The sequence below is a fragment of the Gossypium hirsutum genome, chromosome A03 (genome assembly GCF_007990345.1).
Source record: "Gossypium hirsutum isolate 1008001.06 chromosome A03, Gossypium_hirsutum_v2.1, whole genome shotgun sequence".
NCBI classification, from domain to species: domain Eukaryota; kingdom Viridiplantae; phylum Streptophyta; class Magnoliopsida; order Malvales; family Malvaceae; genus Gossypium; species Gossypium hirsutum.
Window position 1 is genome coordinate 11221999 of NC_053426.1, and position 20434 is coordinate 11242432.

The 20434-nt window shown below is 29.8% G+C and overlaps 2 protein-coding genes across 3 annotated transcripts; both read right to left on the bottom strand.

Moving 5' to 3' along the window:
- Window positions 1-902: 902 nt before the first annotated feature.
- Window positions 903-3733, bottom strand: LOC121224691 (uncharacterized). Of its 2 annotated transcripts, XM_041108501.1 has the most exons (4): window positions 3574-3732; window positions 3116-3279; window positions 1630-1716; window positions 903-1040 (listed from the first exon to the last, which is right to left on the bottom strand). In XM_041108501.1, exons 1-3 carry the CDS (start codon window positions 3658-3660, stop codon window positions 1668-1670), a joined length of 300 nt encoding a protein of 99 aa, XP_040964435.1. In that variant the 5' UTR covers window positions 3661-3732; the 3' UTR covers window positions 903-1040; window positions 1630-1667. The 2 variants fall into 2 exon arrangements, with proteins under 2 accessions (XP_040964435.1, XP_040964433.1); XM_041108499.1 differs by lacking the exons at window positions 903-1040; window positions 1630-1716 and having other exon boundaries at window positions 3006-3279; window positions 3574-3733.
- Window positions 3734-10833: 7100 nt separating this feature from the next.
- On the bottom strand, window positions 10834-14918 carry LOC107961772 (L10-interacting MYB domain-containing protein-like). The gene is made up of 4 exons (XM_041108503.1): window positions 14601-14918; window positions 14439-14511; window positions 11655-11993; window positions 10834-11570 (listed from the first exon to the last, which is right to left on the bottom strand). The coding sequence occupies exons 3-4, from the start codon at window positions 11838-11840 to the stop codon at window positions 11304-11306; spliced, it is 453 nt and encodes a 150-aa protein (XP_040964437.1). The 5' UTR covers window positions 11841-11993; window positions 14439-14511; window positions 14601-14918; the 3' UTR covers window positions 10834-11303.
- Between the last annotated feature and the right edge of the window lie 5516 nt (window positions 14919-20434).

Consider the following 20434-nt stretch of genomic DNA (forward strand, 5'->3'; position numbering starts at 1 on the left):
AGGCGTTACCAGACTTATGCATAAAAAAATTTTACTTTTTTAAAAAATATTAATTCGCTCACATTCATCCAATAAATCCCTAAAAAATACCCTCGAGACCCTAAAACATGCAATTGAAACGGTTCGGGACCAAACCGGGAACATTAAAAAAATTTCGATTACTTACACAAATCAAAACAATTTATTTCACTATTTATAATAAAACTGTCCATCTGCATAATAGTTACTAAATTAATTATAACATGAGTTACAAAACTCAAAATTTAAATTTATAAATTTTCCCTGAAACTAGACTCATATATATTCTTACCATAATTTTTCCAGAATTTTTGGTTTTTCCAATTAGTACATTTTAGTCATTAAATGTTTCCCTATTTCGCAGTTTAGCAGACCTAACCTCTCTTCACTAAAAATTGATTATCTCATTATACATAAATCAGATAATGTTTCTATTTGTTTATAATGAAAATAGGCTCACTAAGAAATCTATAAATATAAACTTTGACTTATAATTATTTTTTTACAATTTCTAGTGATTTTAAAAAGTTGGAACAGGGGATCACAAAATCACTCTGAACCAATCTTACAGAAATTCAAATATCTCAGAATGTAGACTTCCTTTGCTTTCTCCGTTTCTTTCTTATGAAAATAGACTCAATAAGCTTTAATTATATATCTCTTTAACCATTTAATTCCATTTCTAAATTTTTTAGAGATTTTTCAAAACCACATCATTGCTTTTGTTTCCTAACTATTCCATGGCCAACTCTTACTCTTTCATAGTTTCTTTGCATCAAACCTCATTTAGGCATACATAATACCAAAACATGTTCTTATTTAGCTATATCATAAGCTAATCATTACCAAGTATTACACATTCCATTCTTTAATCATATCATAAGGACATACATACAAAATAGCCAAGTCCCTAAACATGCCATAACTTAAAGTACTTCTAGTCACAAAATACCGAGATAACTCGTTGATAGTGCGAGGCAATCTCCGATGTCCTTACAATTTTTCGAGTTGGCTTTACGATACTATAAAAAAAGGAGAAAAGAAAGGGGGTAAGAATAAAGCTTAGTAAGTTTGCATGTAAATAAATAACAACATTCTAAAAGAATTATCAAGATAACCTGAACCTTTCGAATATGGACTTATCTTACCTTCCCTTTGGTACACTCTTTGAATTTTCCGTTGAACCATTTGGAATACTAAGGATTCCTTTTTAAACTTACCATTGTCATGTCTTGACATGGTCTTACGTGGTATCCTTGCCTTATGAACTCACCATTGCCATGCCTTGGCATGTTCTTACATGGAATCTTTGCCTTATAGTAGTTTACCAATGCCATGTTTTGACATGGTCTTACATGATTTCCTTGCCTTGTAGAACTTACCAATGCCATGCCTTGGCGTGGTCTTACTTGGTATCCTTAAACCCTAATGTAATGACATTTGTATCCTACACATTCCTAAGGTTCAACCGAGACTTTTAAGTATCATTTCTCCGTCAATTCTTGTTTGAATCATCAAGAAATAAATTTACAAAATAAATATATAGATGCTGAAAAATAACATCATTAATTATAAATAATAAAACATTGCATTTATTTACCGCAAACTTACCTCGATACAAAATACGATCAAATATTTTGATTTAGTCCTCAACCTTTTTCTTTCCTCGGTCTAACCCCGAATTTCATTCTTCTTGATCTATAATAGAAAATTTAACTTATTTAATATTCACATTTATCAAAACAGTCCTTAACTCTAACTTTAAAAAATTACAATTTTACCCCTAAACTTTTGCATATTTACACTTTTGCCCCAAGGCTCGGAAATGAAACTTTATCCCTGATTCTTATGTTTTATGATATGTTGATCTTTTATTTATCTACGGCAACATCAAATTCCCACTCTAACATGTACTTATGACCATTAGGTATTTTTACCGATTATGTCGTTTTACTCGTTTTCGCTTAAAATCGCTTAACTCAAGTCGTTTAACATAATTTCAAGCTTCATATTCTACCATAAAACATCAAAATAAACACATTTCACCTATGGGTATTTTTCCAAATATGAACCCTAGGTTAAATTATTGCTGGAATAAACTAAATCAAGTTACCGGGACTTCAAAAACGTAAAGAACATTAAAAACTGGGCTTAGAATCACTTACTATGAAGCTTGGAAGCTAGAAAAAACCCTAGCTATGAAGAACCCTGGAAATTTCAGCCTAATGAAGAAGATGGGCACATTTTACCATCTTTTTCCCCTTTTTTAATCTTTTAATTACCAAATGACTAAAATACCCCTCACTAAAACTTTAGTTATTTTTATCTATGTATGTCCATTTTTATCCATGAAAACCTAATGGTCTAATTACCATTTAAGGACCTCTACTTCAATTATACTCTTCAATTTAATCCTTTAGCATCTAAAACTAATATTTATCAACTTTTGCAATTAAGCCCTAGTAGGCAAATTAAGCATGCTATCTATAAAATTTTCCATCGATACTCTAACACATGCATCTAATCACTCGGTAAATTATAAAAATTAATCAAAATAAACTTTTCTATCTCGAAGTAGTGGTTTCGCAATCACTGTTCCGTTTGGGCCCTATTTTGGGATGTTATAGTGTGTCTCATGTATCTTTAATTTGTAAAAAATAGAAAGCTCACACGGCCTAGCACACGAGCGTATGGCTTGGCCATGTGACCTAAGTCAAAGAGTTACACGAGCATAGACATGGGCTGGGAAACGGCCGTGTGCCCCTATTTTGAATGCTCACACGGCCTGAGACACGGGAGTGTCTCTTGATTGTGTGAGCCACACGTCCTGGCCACACAGGTGTGTGTTCCCTGCACCTTTGAAAATTTTTGATGTTTTCTGAAAAATTCTTTAAGTACCCAATTTAGTCGCTGTAATAGGCCCATTTCGCCCGGGCCCATAAATTGTCAAAACAAAAAAAACAAAAAAAATTAAAATAAAATTCAAATAAAGTCCAAATTAACAGTCCATTAAACAAGTCCAAAACAACAAGCCCAAAGTTATATGGCCCAACAAAGCCCCATTATACCCAAAACAGACCCAACAATGGCCCAATACCTGAATGAGAAATCAAGCCTGATAGGCCCGAGTTTTTTATAGTTTTCGAAAACCCTAGGGTTTCCCATCTGTTTTGCGCCACAGCTGTAGCCACCAGTGGCCTTCATGCTCCATGTCGACACGCTCACAGACGGCTTCTCCACTTCATACATACCTGCAACAGACTAACAAACAAAAAGAGCAAGCAGCAAATAACAGCAAAATTACAGTAATGAAATTTGTATTATTTTATTTATTTATTTATTTTCTCTTTTATTTTTTTGGCTATAAAGCTGAATAGAATCAAATGTAAGGCTCTCTTACGAATACACACGAAATAAGACGCAAAAAATACGAATAGAAATCAAAACTTGAAGGTTTTCAATTTTTCCTTTCAATTGCTTTTGCTTTTTTTTTTCTTTCTTTTCCATTCTTTTTATTTGCATGTAAAAGAACCAAAAGGGGAAAGGGGGACTTACCTGGGACTCTCTTTGCGCATGGATGACCACCAGATTGAATGGTGATGCGATGGTGGACAATCGGGCATGGCCGCAACCTGCTCCCATTTACTTGCTCCCATTTCTTTAGTTTTTTTAAGGTTCTGATATAGGGGATTTTAAGATCAAAGAAAATAGGTTTCCTAAATTAAAGGAACGGCACTGTTTTGATTGAGGCTAGGTCCGCGCGTCAACCGGATCCACAGGGAGGGTCCGCGCGTTCTTGTCTTAAGTGGGCAAATTTCGCATTTGGTCCCTCCTTGTTTCGCTGCCATTCGATTGAGTCCTATTTATGGTTCTTTTGTATCTTTGATTTTTTCCTGGACTTTGTGCGTTATTTCAATTTAATCCGCGCCTGAGCGCTGCGTTTTTGCGGATTTAGATCATTCACGCTTTCAATCCCCGTGTATTTGTGCGCATTGCGCTTTAGTCATTAGTTCTGATTTGATGTTCTATTTTATTTATTAATTATCCCTTTAAGTTTGATTTTATTTCAATTGAGTCTTTCTTTCATTTCAATATGTAATTCTTTTATTTTTTATTTTACTTAGTATTCATTTCTTTTAAAATTTATTTAAATATATATTTTGAATTACTTCAATAATTTTTATCTCGTATGTTACTTGCATTTGTTTTTTAATTTTTTTTAAGTTATATCATTATTATTTTAAAACCTTCTTATATATCATATTATTTTAAAATTTTATATAATATTTCATTTAAATACCCTTATATATTATTATACATATATAGTTTATGATACAATTAAGTTTTATTCTATATACATTATTAATCCCTTGTTATTTTTTATATATAATTTCTTTTAAATTTATTTATATATATTTCCTTTCAAATCTATTATGTATATAGTTTATTCTTCAAAAACATATTTTATCATATTTTTGTTATTTAAATTCTTTCATGTACTATTACCCCATTATAAAATATTTATGTTTTTTTTATTATATGTATATTATCAACTTCAAGTAGACATGTTTTGTTTTTAAAATATTTTATACATTATTTGCTCCAAACTTCTTATTTCATAATATTTATTTTAATAATCATTTATATATTATTCGTTTATTTTTCTTCTATCATGTGTTGTTCATTTGTAAATTTTCATATATTTAATAGTTTTCAAATTGTTTTATATCATATTGACTCCTAGTTTCCATATTGTTTTGTATTTTATGTGTTGTTTTTTAGTTTTCATATTATTTCACATATTATTGTTTCATATTGTTTATTAGTCTTTTGTATTATTATTTCAATTTTTATTCATCTATGTTTGAGAACTCGCTATATTTTATTCTAATTTGTTTCTTTGGTTAGTTATATTTTTAGTTTTCATTATTTTGATTATTAATGTTAGTTTTCTTTTTAAAATAGGATGTGTGCTCATTGCCATTGTGTGTATGTTAATTTGTTTTTACTTTTATATTTTTTTCATTCATTAGTAGCTTTCGTTATCCATGTATATTGTTCTATGTTTATAATTTCACCTTTCATTCACAAGTGTCGCATTGTAATTTTAAACTTATTGATCCAAAATTAATTATTCCATTTTACTACAAGTAAATCAAGTAAATGCGTTTTAAGCTAGTTTTATAATTGTTTATTTGAAAATTTCTCAAAATAAAGGCAATGTTTGATGTTTGGAAATTCGAGAAACCGTGCTCTAACATGTTGGGTTTCGATTTTCCGTTTAACCAAATAATCAAACATTCTTTTAAGATTTCGCTTGTGTTTTCTTAACTTCAAGACAAGGCAATGTTCTGTGTTTGAAAAACCAAGAAGTCGTGCCCTAACGTGTTGGGTTTTGATTCTTTGTCGGACCAAATAACTGAATATCCTTTTATAATTTTCAACGCCTGAATTTTTGAAGATCAAGAGTCGATTTTGGCTTTGAGGATTTAAGAGGTCATGTCCCAATGTACGGGATGTGATATTTTATTCCTTCATAACAAGAGAATTTTAACATCCAATTCGAGTTGTTCAAATGTTTTTAAAAAAACCGTATTTCAAAATCTTTTTTAAATTTTAGACATAAGGACATTATTTAATCAATTAGGTACCAATTCTGGGCGTAACGAGGGTGCCAATCCTTTCTCGTATGTAACCGACTCCCGAACCCATTTTCTGGAATTTTGTAGACCAAATTTGATATTTTAATAAAATAAAATGTTTTATAGGCAATCCGATCACACCTAAACAAAAAAAGATTGTTGGCGACTCCATATTTCATTTTAAAGTCGATCCCAATTTTTCAAATTTAAAAAAATGGTTTCGACAGTCCCGACTTATTTTTGATGTGTATTTTGTGCCTTGAGGACTTGTATAAGGGACAATATAATTGATTTTGATTGGTTTCCGACATAAATGTTATATGATATGATATGTCCAAATATTTGGTCTATAAACTTCGGTAATACTCAGTAACCCTATTATGGGTGTTCCACTGTAGTCGTATAACCTAATTTCAATCTATCATCTAGTGGCACACGACAGTGTGTTCAACCGGTGACCCTAAAACTTGTCATTTTTATGCTTACATCAAGCCAACAATTAAATACGTCTAAAACCACATTTTGATAATTGTAAACATTGCTCAAAAAACATTTCAAAAGCCAAACCAAAACATAATACAAACAACCTATTAGTGCCTAACCAATATGCCATGTTGGCACCATCGCAACCAAAATAATATATTATCAACCACTCACCATGTCACAAGCGTAATACCCTAGATATCATTCACATACCAATAAAGTCCATTTAACAACAAGATGACATATATATAATACATTTCTTCAATTGTTTTAATGACTTTCAAGCATAATATAACATTCCATTCTATCAATTCATTGATATTGTGCATACTTACCATACCAGTCATCACTACCTTGACAAAACATACCAAAATCATCATAAAACAAGTGGTTCATAATCATTCTCAATCCATGCATGCTTATACATATTTAGAACGCATATATACATATTTACAAGACCATACAAAAAGAAATTCACATGATTCATATCATTTGCTCACAATACAACTTCAATACCATTTAGCCTATATACATGCCACGTAACCGATAAAGGACAATTCAAAAGAACTACTGAGACAAATGCTGGATAGTGTGAGCTTTGAAGAGATCCAATAGCTGTGTTCCGCAAAATGTCAACTATAAGAAACATGAAACAAAACCGAGTAAGCTTTACGAAAGCTTAGTAAGTTCATATAAAAACATATACATTAACTTACCTTAATCACCAGAAATACAATTATATAACTAAGTATTCATGACATATTCAATCCTGACATTTCATTTCACAAGAAACAGGTGAGTCTTTTGTATATTCAAGTAACAGGACAATTAATAATACATTTCAATCAATTAAATCCAAGTATTTCATGCTTATTCAAGCCAACAAGTCATTCCATTCTCTTATTTGATCAAGAAAACCCAATGAATAACAATAAAAGGGTTCAGATATACAGGTTACAGTATCAAGGAGCAACGAGGTGCTAAACAGAGCATTGGAGTGCATAACAAGGCACTGGAGTGAAAAATAGGGCACATATGTGCAATCAGGGACATCATAGTGCAAACATGAGCACAAATGTGCTATCAAGAGCACCATAGTGCTAACAAGATGCATATCTACCCCATTGGCATGTCCATCATATCCTAAACGTATTCTAAAAAATAGGTCACCTTAAAAATTTTAAAGTGATTGTGAAACCTCAAAATCCAAATCATACTTAGGTGATGAACACCTTAATTATCAGACCAATATAAGATTATTTACTTTTTAATATATGGTAAAAGAATATGTCCCTTAAAAAATTTAGTGGTATTATGAAACCTCAAAACTTATTTAAAGTTGGATTCGATGAATCCAACAAATGGTTTTGTAGGAAAAAATAGTAATTTCTAACACGTAAAAACTAGATCACCTTCATTAGAAAAACCAATACCATCACTAGACTGTCAAATACCAATACCATCTGCAACTGTCGGCCGGAACTAATATATAAAAATACCAATACCATCACTACACTGTCAAATAATTAATAATCTCTATTAGAAAAACCAAAAGATCAACAGCTCCCAACATCCTCAAATAAATAATCAATTAATTCTTTCATGTCGGCAGCCAAATTATAGAGTAATTTAAGGTACCATTCATGTGGCCTATATATATATATATATGCATCTTTACATGCATGAACACATTATTATTTTTCTTTTGTTAATTATATAATGATTTTTTGGCCTTCTATCTTTAACAAAAATTATTTTAATTTTATATTTAATTTTATATTTTTTTAACCTTTAAATTTATATTTTTTGTCAAATCATTCTAAAATAGATAGAAGAATTAATTTTGCTGACGTGGCATAACGTGGATAATATATCAGTATTTGATTAAATTTTTTAATGTTTTTAATATTTTCAATAATTTTTATATATTTTTAATATTTTTTAATTTTTTAAAATAAATTTTTAAAATATTTTTTAATTTTTTAAATTTTAAAAAATTAATTAAAATGCTAACGTGTCATTCACGTATATATCACATCAATAAAGCTAAAAAATATTAATTTTTTTATCTATTTTAAAATGTTTGAAAAAAAACATAAATTTAAAAATTAAAAATAATAAAAATTAAATAAAAAATTAGAATATTTTTTTATATAAAGTTGAAGGGCTAAATAATTACTTATACGTTAAAAAGAAAAGAAAAGAGAGAGAGGTTGATGGTAGTCACCAACAAGCTTCACCTTTAATCCAATTATGGCTAGGTTTTTAATAATGCATGGTACAGTATGACAATTAAAAGAAAGTTGTTAATCTGTGGGAGATTCTGACGGTGCTAAACTAGGAACTAGAATAGAGGGGGTACAAGGCTAGAATCATAGGTGGGCGTGGATTTTTTTTAGTTTTCCTAGATGATTTCTTGCTTACCAATTAGGCTACTCAACTATCGATAACACTTTTAAAAATGTTTTTAAAAAGTATTGTGAAAAAAGTATTTTTTAGAAGTATTTTTAAAAAATTTAAGTGTTTGGTATTATTGTTAAAAAGTATTTTTATGAAATAAAATGTCTATTTTAGATATGATATTATAAATTAATAAATATGTATTTAAATAATGTTTAAATTAGTTAATATTATGTTATTTTAGAAAAAATATAAAAAATAATTTATTATAACTTATTATTAATATTTTAATATATAGTATTAATTTTAAATATTTCTAAGTAATTAATATTAATTAATTATTAAATTTAATTAGAATATATAAACTATATTTAAATATTTAAATATAATAATTAAATATTTGTAATTAGATATTGACACAATTGTATTATTTTAAAAATTATTTTATATTTTTAATTAATGCTTTTAACACATTTGTAAAATTCATATTAAATATTAACATAACATAGAAAACATAAACCTAACAAATTAAAATATTACATATATTTGGATTAAAGTTTCAAAAAGGGGATAATATTTATCTACCAAATATAAATACTAAAAATTTTATAATAGCATTTACAATTTAAAGTGAATTCATTAAACTAGAAGCTATAGCATCTCTTGTTAATTCCATTTCAAAACCACTTGAATTGCTTGATTCACCGTCATCATCACCATCATCATCGTCGTCATCATCATCATCACTTTCTCGACCATGCGTATTTTTTGAATCAATAGTATTCTCATATGCCCAGTTAATATCTTCGTATTCCATAAAATCTGCATCATTTCGACCGACTTGTTTTCGAATAAAATGGTGTATCGTCATTGTAGCAACAACGATCATCGTTTGCTTTTCAAAACTATAACTTGGCATATCCCTTAAAATGGCCAATTTTTTTTCAAAACACCAAAAGTTCGTTCAATCACACTACGTAATGATGAATGTGAATGATTGAATATCTCTTCTTTACCAGACATCGGTCTTCCTCTACAAAAGTCAGGAAAATGATATCGCTGACCTCTATATGGTCCAAGATAACCTTTCATTTGAGGATATCCAGAATCAACAAGATAATATTTTCCTACATGTCATAATATAACAAACAATTTATTCAAGAATTTTTTTTGTAAAAATTATCAATTAAAGAACTTATACTTTATTTTTTTTTTAAAAATCACATATAAATAAAATATCTAACCATTTGGTGGGTGCGGAAATTTGTATTTTGGATATCGAATTGCATCAAGAAATATTCTAGTCATGTGCCGATCCTTCCCATCCAGCCATGACAAAGGTGAAACACATATTAAAATCACATACTGCCATAACATTTTGAGTTGGGATACCTTTTCTTCCGATATAGGGAATTTGTTCATTTGGTGGAAGAATAGTGGCAATATGAGTACCATCAATTGCACCTATGCAATCCTGAACAAATAATCATATTAGTCTCGTGCATATTTTTAGTCAACCAAAAATATTAAAAATATAATAAGATAAAATTAAATTTTAACCTTAAAATGCGGCATATATCTAGAATCATTACGTATTTGTTCAGGTATTGAGCTAAAGAAAGGATCTTCGGGTGCAATTAGATCAGTGACCATCCTTGAAACTTTCTCAAGCACAATTGCAAAGTATCGACTTATTGTTGATCCAGATCTTTGAAATCTTTCTCGACATTGGGAAACTTTTGCACCGGTGCCCAAGATGTATAAAAAATTCCCAACATTTCACTAGAAGATATGTTTCTTGAAGTTTGCAAGTTGTATCTTGTCTCCAAAACTCTCAACAAACTTGTGAATACCATTTTAGACATCCTAAAATTAATCATTCAACATGATTCGTGACCGTCAAGGATCTCTCGAATCCATGTCTCACCTGACTGTTTTGAATTCATGCATGGTTGCTTTAATATATACTTCTCGTAATATAATTGCACGGAAGAAGATGCAACAACAAATAATTGGTTAAAACATTCCATGCGTTGTAAAATCTCTTTCTTTTCCCTTTCATCATCACTTTCATCACCGCTGTAATTCTCAACTATACTCATCACCTGTGAAAAAATTTGAACATCTAAAATCATATATAAACAACTATTGATAAAACTAATTTAGTATAAATAAGTAGAACATAAATCAATATCCAAATACCAAACATAAACAACTATTAATAAAACTAGATTACACATAAATAAGTAGAACATAAATTCAATATCCAAAAACCAAACATAAACAACCATTGGTAAAACTAGATTACACATAAATAAGTAGAACATAAAGTCAATATCCAAAAACCAAACATATATAACTATTGGTAAAACTAGTTTAGCATTTTTAGTCGACCACATAATAGATATCTTCGAACCCTAGAAGATCAGAAAATTTTCAACTATCCTCCATTTCCGTCTTAAGCCACAAAGCTCTAATCTTGAGATTAATTGATAAAAACATAATTCGCTTGTCCTTATTGAGCAATAATCTAAGTGCGAAAAAGTATAGCGGACTAGCTTCGGGAACTTCTTCCGACATGCTGTCGAGCACTTTGACTGCTTGTGGAATACCATATGGATCCATAACATGAGTCAAACTAGATATGGCTTGACTCATATTGTCAGCTGCATTGCATAATTTTTCTATTTGACTGGACAATCTTGCAGCCCCTCCAGTTTGCTTTGAGGATTTCTTTCTTCCAGTCTTAAAATGTGAACTTTATATCTCAGGGTTTTTTCTTTTTTGACCGTTTCCATCAATTTGAACATCATTTGAAATGTGAACATCATTTCTCACATTTTCTTCATCATCATCTTCATGTATTTCATTGTTAACATCTTCAAAAAAATCACTACGGAGTGTACCAGAAGAAGGTGTCCATGCTTTATCACCTGTTGCAACTATTCCCATAAACATTTGGTCCAACTTCCCTTCGAATTCAGGATCAATGCCCGATGTTCTAAATTTTTGAGCTTCAGGCACAACCTACATATCAAATAATAGTTTAATAACAGTAATTATCAATAAACTCATAAATAAGAAAAAAAATATTCAGAATTATTAATGTACCTTTAGCCTACTCTCCCACCAATCATCCGATGTATCGACGGTTCTTTTAATAGGATTCCACCCTAGACCAGTATCTTCGCCTTTAAGTTTCTTCCAAGCTTTCCATTCTTTTTTTAGGGCATCCCACCTATTTTTAAGTTGTCTTTGTGAAAAAGCCTTGCCCGTTTCTTTCTCAAAGTTGATCATTATTTTCAACCATCTATCTTTTGTGAAATGAGTACCAGGCCTATTGCCTTTCAATATCTCTTTAATACAAATATCACAAAATGTTTCTGTCAATCTCTTATCCCACACTGCTTTCACTTTTTCACCACTAACTTCAACCGCCGACGTACTTATCTATTGTGTATACGAATAGATTCGTTTCAGCCAGTAAAGCAATCAAGAAAATCAAATGTCACAAAAGTATATTTTTTTACATGTGTATCAAAATCAAGATAGGATCCTAAGATTTTTTTTCTCAATCAAAATCAAATTTCCATGACCTGAATAATAATCAAGAAAGAGAACACAACTAATAATAGCATCAAACACAATTAAACCATGCAGCTTCAATGGCAAAACAAGCATACTAATAAAACATAGAGAGGTTGTTTAACACTAAAACATATATAAGCTAATACTAGGGTAATCACGCGCATAAGATAATATATATAAATATATATGGTCATAGTATAAAAATATTACAGTCAATATATAAATATATATGGACATAGTCTAAACCAATGGAGAAAATGATAGAGGGATCGTTTGTCTTGCAAGAATGATTCATGGTTATATATAAATATATAAATATATATTGGGTTCATTGACTACAGCAAAAATAGTTCGGGCTTTTGATTTCAGTCTTACAGATTTTAAACCATTAACTTATATATATACCATTAGCAAAGTTCAAATTAATCCAATTTTCATGAGCAGGGATGTTATGATTACTAGCTTTTCGGGTTTAAATATTTTACGTTCATTTGATTTTTTATAAATAAAAGTTTTATATAACACATATAGGTGAATGTATAGTATATTGACAATATACTTTTTTTCATACCTTAAAATTTTAATATATGTTTCATTTTTTTTATCAAAACATGTTTTTTTTAACATTTATTTTTAAATATTTTATACTTATCAACTCCCTAACCTTACCTATTTTTTTACCATAATTCATCGTATCTGTGGGGGACAAAATTATTTTTAAATAATAGTTTTTCAAAACAATTATATTTTGGGGTAAGATCCAACGTGCCTATAACGTTGATTATGGATTGTAGAATATGTCGGTATTGCTAAAAAGTGAAGATCCTTACAGTTTAATCCCCTTAATAAATAAATAAAAAAACTGATAATCTTTGGTTTATAAAATCATAATGGAAGAACAAAGTGCAATTAAGTAAAAACCTACAACTTCCATGACTAAAATCATACACAATAGAACATTATTTCAATTTAGGCATTTATATATGTATATATATATCAAGTAGTTTAGCAAAATGGATTAAAGAAAAAAGTGCCTAAACAGTGTATTGGTAATATTCTAATATTAGAAATCATTTTATCAACCGACCTAGAAAATCCATACCATTTCTGCAGTTGACATTGTGTGAGAATGCTAAACGTGCAGTGTAAAAACTAGAAGCCAAAGAAAGCTAAAGGAAGCTGCAATCAAATCTTTGAGCCTTCAGGTAATAGCAAGCACGGCACAAAAAGGAAAAAATGACTTTTTTCTCAAGAGGGTATCCAACTGTCTCCCAACTAAAGGAAAATGAAAGGTAAGCCAATTCCAAGGAGAAATAACATTAAACTAAAGGAGGAAATTTTAGAACTTTTTTTGTGCCAAATTTGTGAGACCAAATTTCTAATTACACAAACTACTAGATTATCATAGGATGTCAGATTATTGCAAAGACATCTCCAACTAGACAACTAGATGAGCATCTAAAGATTCTAAGGATCAGTTATATTTTTTAATTGAGAGCAAAAGATTGACAAATGCAAAAACAAACAATGCACCCTGCAGGCATGATTGATGGAGGCACAATGAGTACTCCTTTGACAAAGAAATATACTAATACATCAGGTAAAATAAACGATAGAAAGAAACCAAAGTTTTGATACCTCCAGCGACATGCATCAAAAAGTGAGGTGGGTACTTATCAAATATTTTATTTGAAATGGTTTGTAATCGAGTTAAAATCCAAACAAGAAGTTTTACACATATGCTTACAAAATCCAGTGATTGATTGCTTGCACATTTATGACATACTATCAGCACAAAAATTGATTTCTTGTTTAGATCATTTTTTTGACAGAAAACTCAATTTGTATACTTTATTAATTAACTTAATACAAAGGAACTGTAAGGATTCGTCAATTGGGTTTTGTTGGGTCATCAAAGATTGAAGATTGTTATCGGATGAGAAATTGTAGAGAGGAACCAAAGGAAGATCAAAGTGGAAGTGCTCATTGAATGTATCAGGAGGAACAGATATATTGTAAGACATTTGAAAACCCAATTGGCTATGTTAAAAGAAAGATAGTTTCTTAGCTGCGGCATCTACAAAGCAAACACCATCTGGTTTTTGGCTACTGAACATAAGCTTTTAAAAATTTTCATTAAAGTGAATTCATTGTTGTAGTATCACATAGATATCTACCACACAAATGCAAGCCAGTATTAGACCATCACAGATTATTTTATGAGCAGTAAAAACACAGCAGCAGGTTACAATGTTTCTCTTTTAAGCATAATCCTTGCCAAAGTACCAAAGATGAAAAGGATAAAACCTTGAATATGAAGCAAAACAGCAGTTGCAGAGATGTTGAGAAGCTCGAATATGAAGAAAAACAGGATGCCCAGCTGAAAAAAAAAAGTGAAAAAATGTGAACATCATTTCATAATTATTTCAAAAATGAAAGAGAATAAGAGATGCAAAAAATAAAGCTCACCACCGGTGGAGAATAGGAACAAAGCAGAGAAGAAAGAGTAAAGTTACAGAGAAGAAAGAGTAAAGGCAAAGAAGCAGGTTAAAATAGGAAATACAAGCCAAAGAAGCACTTTTGGCTGAGAAAAGCCAAATTTTTCTGCTTCTCCATCTGTGCAAAAGCACTTTTTTAAAGTTAAAATTTTTTTTTCACTGATGCTTGTTCTGCAATGCTTTTAGGCAAAAAGTACTTTTTTGAGCAAAAGCTCATTACAAACGGGGAGAAGAACGGGGCCTTAGAATGATAGGGTTGTTCCAGGTGAGGAGGTTATCTGATTTCATTTTTAGGACATCTCAATGTGCTAGGATATAAGATAGTTATAGATAGTGGTGTTCAAAAACTCGAAACTTTCTTTAAAATTTTTTTAACTAATTAAAATAAAATTTATTAATTTGTGTGGTTAATTGAATTAACAGAAATGTTTATATGTCTTTTTTTTAATTTTTTCAAATAAGTTTAAAACATGAAAAAATACCATTGCAATTGCAATGCTATTTTTCTTTGTTTGTAATTCAAAAAAGAAAGCAAAAACAACGCTAATTTAAATTCATAATAACAAACATTACATTAAAAATAAAAAATTTTTGAGACTTGAGTGATGAAATAAAAAAAAAAAGTATCTGAAAAAAGTCAAGAAGAACAGAAAATAGTCTGGTGTCAAGACTTTGTTTTGAGTTTAAGGGAAGAAAAAAATAGGGTTTCTTAATTTTTTCATTTTTACCTTTCATTTTTTAGTTTAAAAATATATAAATGTATTATGATTTTAAGCCCATTATAATAATTTGTAAAAATTTAATTAGTTTTAAGCTCATTCTTTAATTTTTATATTTTAGACGTACAAAATATATTAGATCTATAATATTTTAGTATTTTGTGGCCAACTAATTAACCGAAATAATTTGGTCCGGTCGGTTAATTCGGTTAAAATTGAATTATGCACACCCTTGATTCTAGCATTAGGTGTGATCCCAACAATTATTACAATCAATCCTCTTTATATAGTTATCCACCTATAACAACATTTGAAATTTTATATCCTATTTTAATTTTTTAAAATTTTAAATAATATATTAATAATATTACTAATTAGTATTTTTAATAAAATTTATAAATACAATTTTATTTATTTGTTGTTATAAATGAAAAATTTATTATAAAAGGTAAAAATAAAATAAAATAAATAAATTTTATAGTAAATTTAATTATTATAATAGAAGCTGACTGTTATAAAAAGAATTGAAGAGTTGGTATGGAAGAAGCAGTAGGGGCACATCATTTATTGGAGTTGCAACTATAGCAGTGGATAATGAGGGTAACCAAATTACGATATGACGTACATTAGATTGATGTTGGATGATGCGACGCAGATTGACCTTATTAAGGTGTATAAATATATCATGTTGTGGTTGTTATGACCTGTCTAGCTAGTGGAGTCGAGGGTTAATCCAATGGAAATATCAACCTTATAGTTAACTCTGTCTTCTTCTATTGGTGTCCCAAAAATATACAAAAAAATATATAAATATATCAAAATTTGGAATGAGATTTTGATTTGCTTTTAAAAAAATACAAATATGGTGGATTTTGATAATGTTTTTATTACAATCAGCAGTAGATTTATATGGGTAGTGAGTATTATTTTAATCCACTTTATTTTCGTTCAAATATTTTAATTTAATTTTGTTATCCTCTTTACTTTTTAAACTTTTATTTGAAAATTTTATTCTCAACATTTTACGAATAATGTTATTTAATTCATATTTGCATTTAGATATTATATATATTAAAGATAAATATTATTAGGAAACTAATTTTTGTGATTATTTTGTCACTTGTCAAGAGTGTTACCTTAGGTTCAAGAGAGTTGAAGAGCAAGAAATTCTGGTAAGAGTTTACTTACTAGTGTATGATGTCAAGGCTCTAATAATCTTACGATTAATTGGGCTTAAATTGGTAGTTGTACTATTGGCTTGTTAATATATTATTTCTCCTGGTAAAGCCCCGTAGGGGTAGGTGTGTGCACCAAATTGCGTAAATGAGTTTTGTGCATTCATATGTTTATTGTTTTATGTCTCAAGGCATCATATGCAATATTACAATACTCATACGACACTTGAAACAATACTTCGATAACTAGACTTATCAATTAGTATTAGAGCCTATAACAATATAGTTTTAGTATAATCTTATATCTGGTTATTCATCATAGGCTCAATAAAGGAATGAGAATTTGTCTTACAACCAACGATGCTTGATGGTTCTAGTTATGCCTATTGTAAAGCTCATAGAAGGACCTTTATTAAAGCCACAAACGAGAAATCCTTAAGACTTTTTGTAACTACCTAGACATCACCTGTTGAAATGGGCGTGTTGATAGAAAACATATTGCTAAGCCAAAAGAGATCGCACTACTAGAAATGATAGATTAGTCATTTTCAACTCTTGTCCACTAAATGCAATCTTCACTAGATTTGATATGAATCAACTTAATTCGATCTCCACTTGTGAATCTACTCGTGGATGACTTCACAAATTGCCTATGAGGAAACCTCAATTATGAGGCTACTAATGTAACGCCCCAAAATTTTTGATAAATGTCTAGTATTGTTCCGAGAACGTCTATAGTGAATTACTGAGGAAACTTGGAGATGAGTTAGTTAATAAATGATCGTATGCAATTAATTTTATATTTGAAAAAATAATCAATGTAGTGGATTTTGAATGTGAATGTGAGGTAAAAAAGGGACCAAATTATAATTTTTGAATAATATGAATATTAGACAAATATTAGAGTGTAAAGATGATTCATAGAGTTTGAATATGTCAAGTGTAATGCCCCAAAATTTTCGATGTTGAATTTCATGAAATTCCAGTAAGATGCCGCGAGGTATATCAAGAATTGAGTATCGTAAAGCAAAATTGATATCGAGAAAGAATATTTTTAGTGTTAGAAATTATGTTTTTTAGAATCTAAAAAATTATTGAGTGCTAATTTGGTTGAGGATTGACTTGAATTGAAAGTGACATATGAAGTTTAGAAGTTGGAGGACTTAATTGACAAGGGATGTATTAAGAGGAGTTTAACACCAAAAGTTTAATTAGGTAAAACCGTAAGAGGTTGATGTGATTGAAATCAGTTTTAGTTCTGCTAAGACAAAATAAAATTGCCGTGTTGAAATTTCTTTGATTTTCGGGTGCCAATTAAAGGTGTCGAAAAGGTATGAATCTCTTGGTGTAAAATTTTCTTCTTCTTTTCTCTCTCTCTCCAAAATTCATACATCAATTGAATGATTTGATGAGCCCTTTTTATTGCCGTCTTTACTATAAAAATATATTATTTTCTTGCTTGAATTCATTACCGCTAATTCATTTGTGTCCAATCTTCAAATTGCTTCCATCAATTTATTGTTTTTTTTTTGCTTCCTTAATTTGAATGATTTCTGTGAATTAATTCGAATGTATATTATTGTTTGAGTTAGTTACTCCTAATGTTGGTCTTTAAAATTTTCCATTAAATAGTTGCCATTATCGTCAATTACCAGCAGCGGCTAGTGACGTTGGAGTAATTTTTTGTTGCAGCAAATACCTTCAAGATTGCTGCCATTTGATTCAATTATAGTCTCATAGAAACCTCCAAACAGCTTCCAAATTGGCTCTAACATAGCTGCTACCTTTACCTTTAATTGGTGTTGCAGTGTTTAAATTTGCTGCCCCATCGATCAGCTCTAAGTGCAGCTGTTAGGCTTCAGATTGCGGCCATATTTTCTCCCTTAATTGCACCGCTTGCTTCTCATTCAATTTGGCACCAATTAGCGACCAAATTGTGGGTGTTTTGCACTAGATTATTAATGTATTTTACTTCCAAATTATTACTGCTCCATCATCTTTCTTTTGTTGCTGCTGGGTGCAGCTAATAGCCTCGACTTTTGGCATTTTCCTTGGTAGTTTTGAAGTGGCATAGGGAGTGTTGTGGAACTAGATTAATTTTTAGGAAACGGGTTTGTACTAAGCGGGATTAATTTCATTTCTTCGTTTGGGTAGTGACATCGCATTTATATGATTAAATGATTTTTAATAATTTATTAAATTTATTTTATCTTTAATTTGCTTGCTAAATTTTATTTGAAACTAATAAATCTGAGAAATCTTCTAAAGTGAACGGTAAAAAAAAAAGAGATCATTCTTAAGTATCGACTACTTACGAAACTTCAATTTCTGATTTCTTACCTTCGAAATTGATTTTGCGAACTTGACCCTCTTTCCAACCGTAGTATTATAATCGAATTTGACCACTACACCAAGAATTCTAACAATGTTGTGTAATACCTATAAGGGAGATTTGGTATGTCCAACTAGACCACAGCTTTGACAAATGTTTATCTTTTTGTCGAGAAGTCTCTACTCCATAGATAAATCGTAAGATAATGGCAAAAAATAACTCAAACTCCCTCAATTAGCATTTTATTATAGCCCGTCAATTGAAAAAAACGAACCAAGAAACAATCATTCACCAGATAGACCACCAAAAATCCCCAACAGGCTTCAGAGAGTCTATATCTTGTTCACTAAAGCTTTATACCCTGTGGATTTGCCAAGGAGATCAACAATAACACATTACTCCATGCTTTCTATATCTTGTTCACTAAGGTTTTATACCCTATGGATTTGCCAAGGAGACCAACAATATCACATTACTCCATGCTTTAGTCTAACAAATCTTGAACTTCTTTAGAGAAGAAAATCTCAGGATAAGCACCATCTCTAATGACTTGGACATCCTCCTCATGTATCTCTAGATCATCGTCCCTAAGGACTGTTGCATTCCTTATTCTTCGGGACTTTATACTCAAGACAAATATTTTTATTCTAAATAAGCTTCTTCTTGTAAGTCGCTCGATGTGATTGCGGATCAATCCCATTCCAATTTTCAGCATCTAAAATCCCTTCTCCATCACCCATCACCTGATCACCCGGATCAAATTTACTTCCTCCTTATTCTTCACCTTTTTCGTACCCCTCTCAACCTCCAGCCAAGCCTTTACAAGCTAGGGAACGACACATAGAAATCAATTTGTCACGCATTCAATGAACTTGTATTTGATTACTACTGAATACATGTCCGTTCTTTGTTATTTTAATTTTAAATTGTTTTATTTAAAGATAATATAAAATTATGAAAAGATAAAAGTCACATTATAATAATATTAATTATAATTTAAAAGAATGGGTGAGATGATGACTTGATTAAGAATGACACCAACTTAATAAAACATTTAAATAAATATATATACTAGATTTGTGGGTGAAGAAAATAGTGTATGTTAAAAATGTTTTCTTTTAAAATTAATATAAGGGGAGTGGTAAGGAACTTTTATTTCAATACTATGATATATGTTTTTGATCCTTATATTTGTAATTTTTAATTCTTTTATTTAAATATGATTAAAAGTAAGAAAAATAAAAATACCATCATGATAATATTTATTATAATTTAAAAGAAAATGTATTTTTATAATTTTATAATAACCAATTAAGAGTGATACCAACTCATTAAAATACTATAAATATAATATTAAAAATGTAAAAGGTAATACTACTTAACATGTGTATTAGCATAGAATAATCTACCACGTAGGACAAGTATATTATTTGTAATATAATGAGATACATATACTAAAAATGAAAGATCCAAAAATACCATGCTGATTATCAACTACATCGACCCAAACTCTTGATTGCTTTTTGGAATTTTCGAGATCAATGTGAACACCAGATATATTGTAATATATATTGAAGTG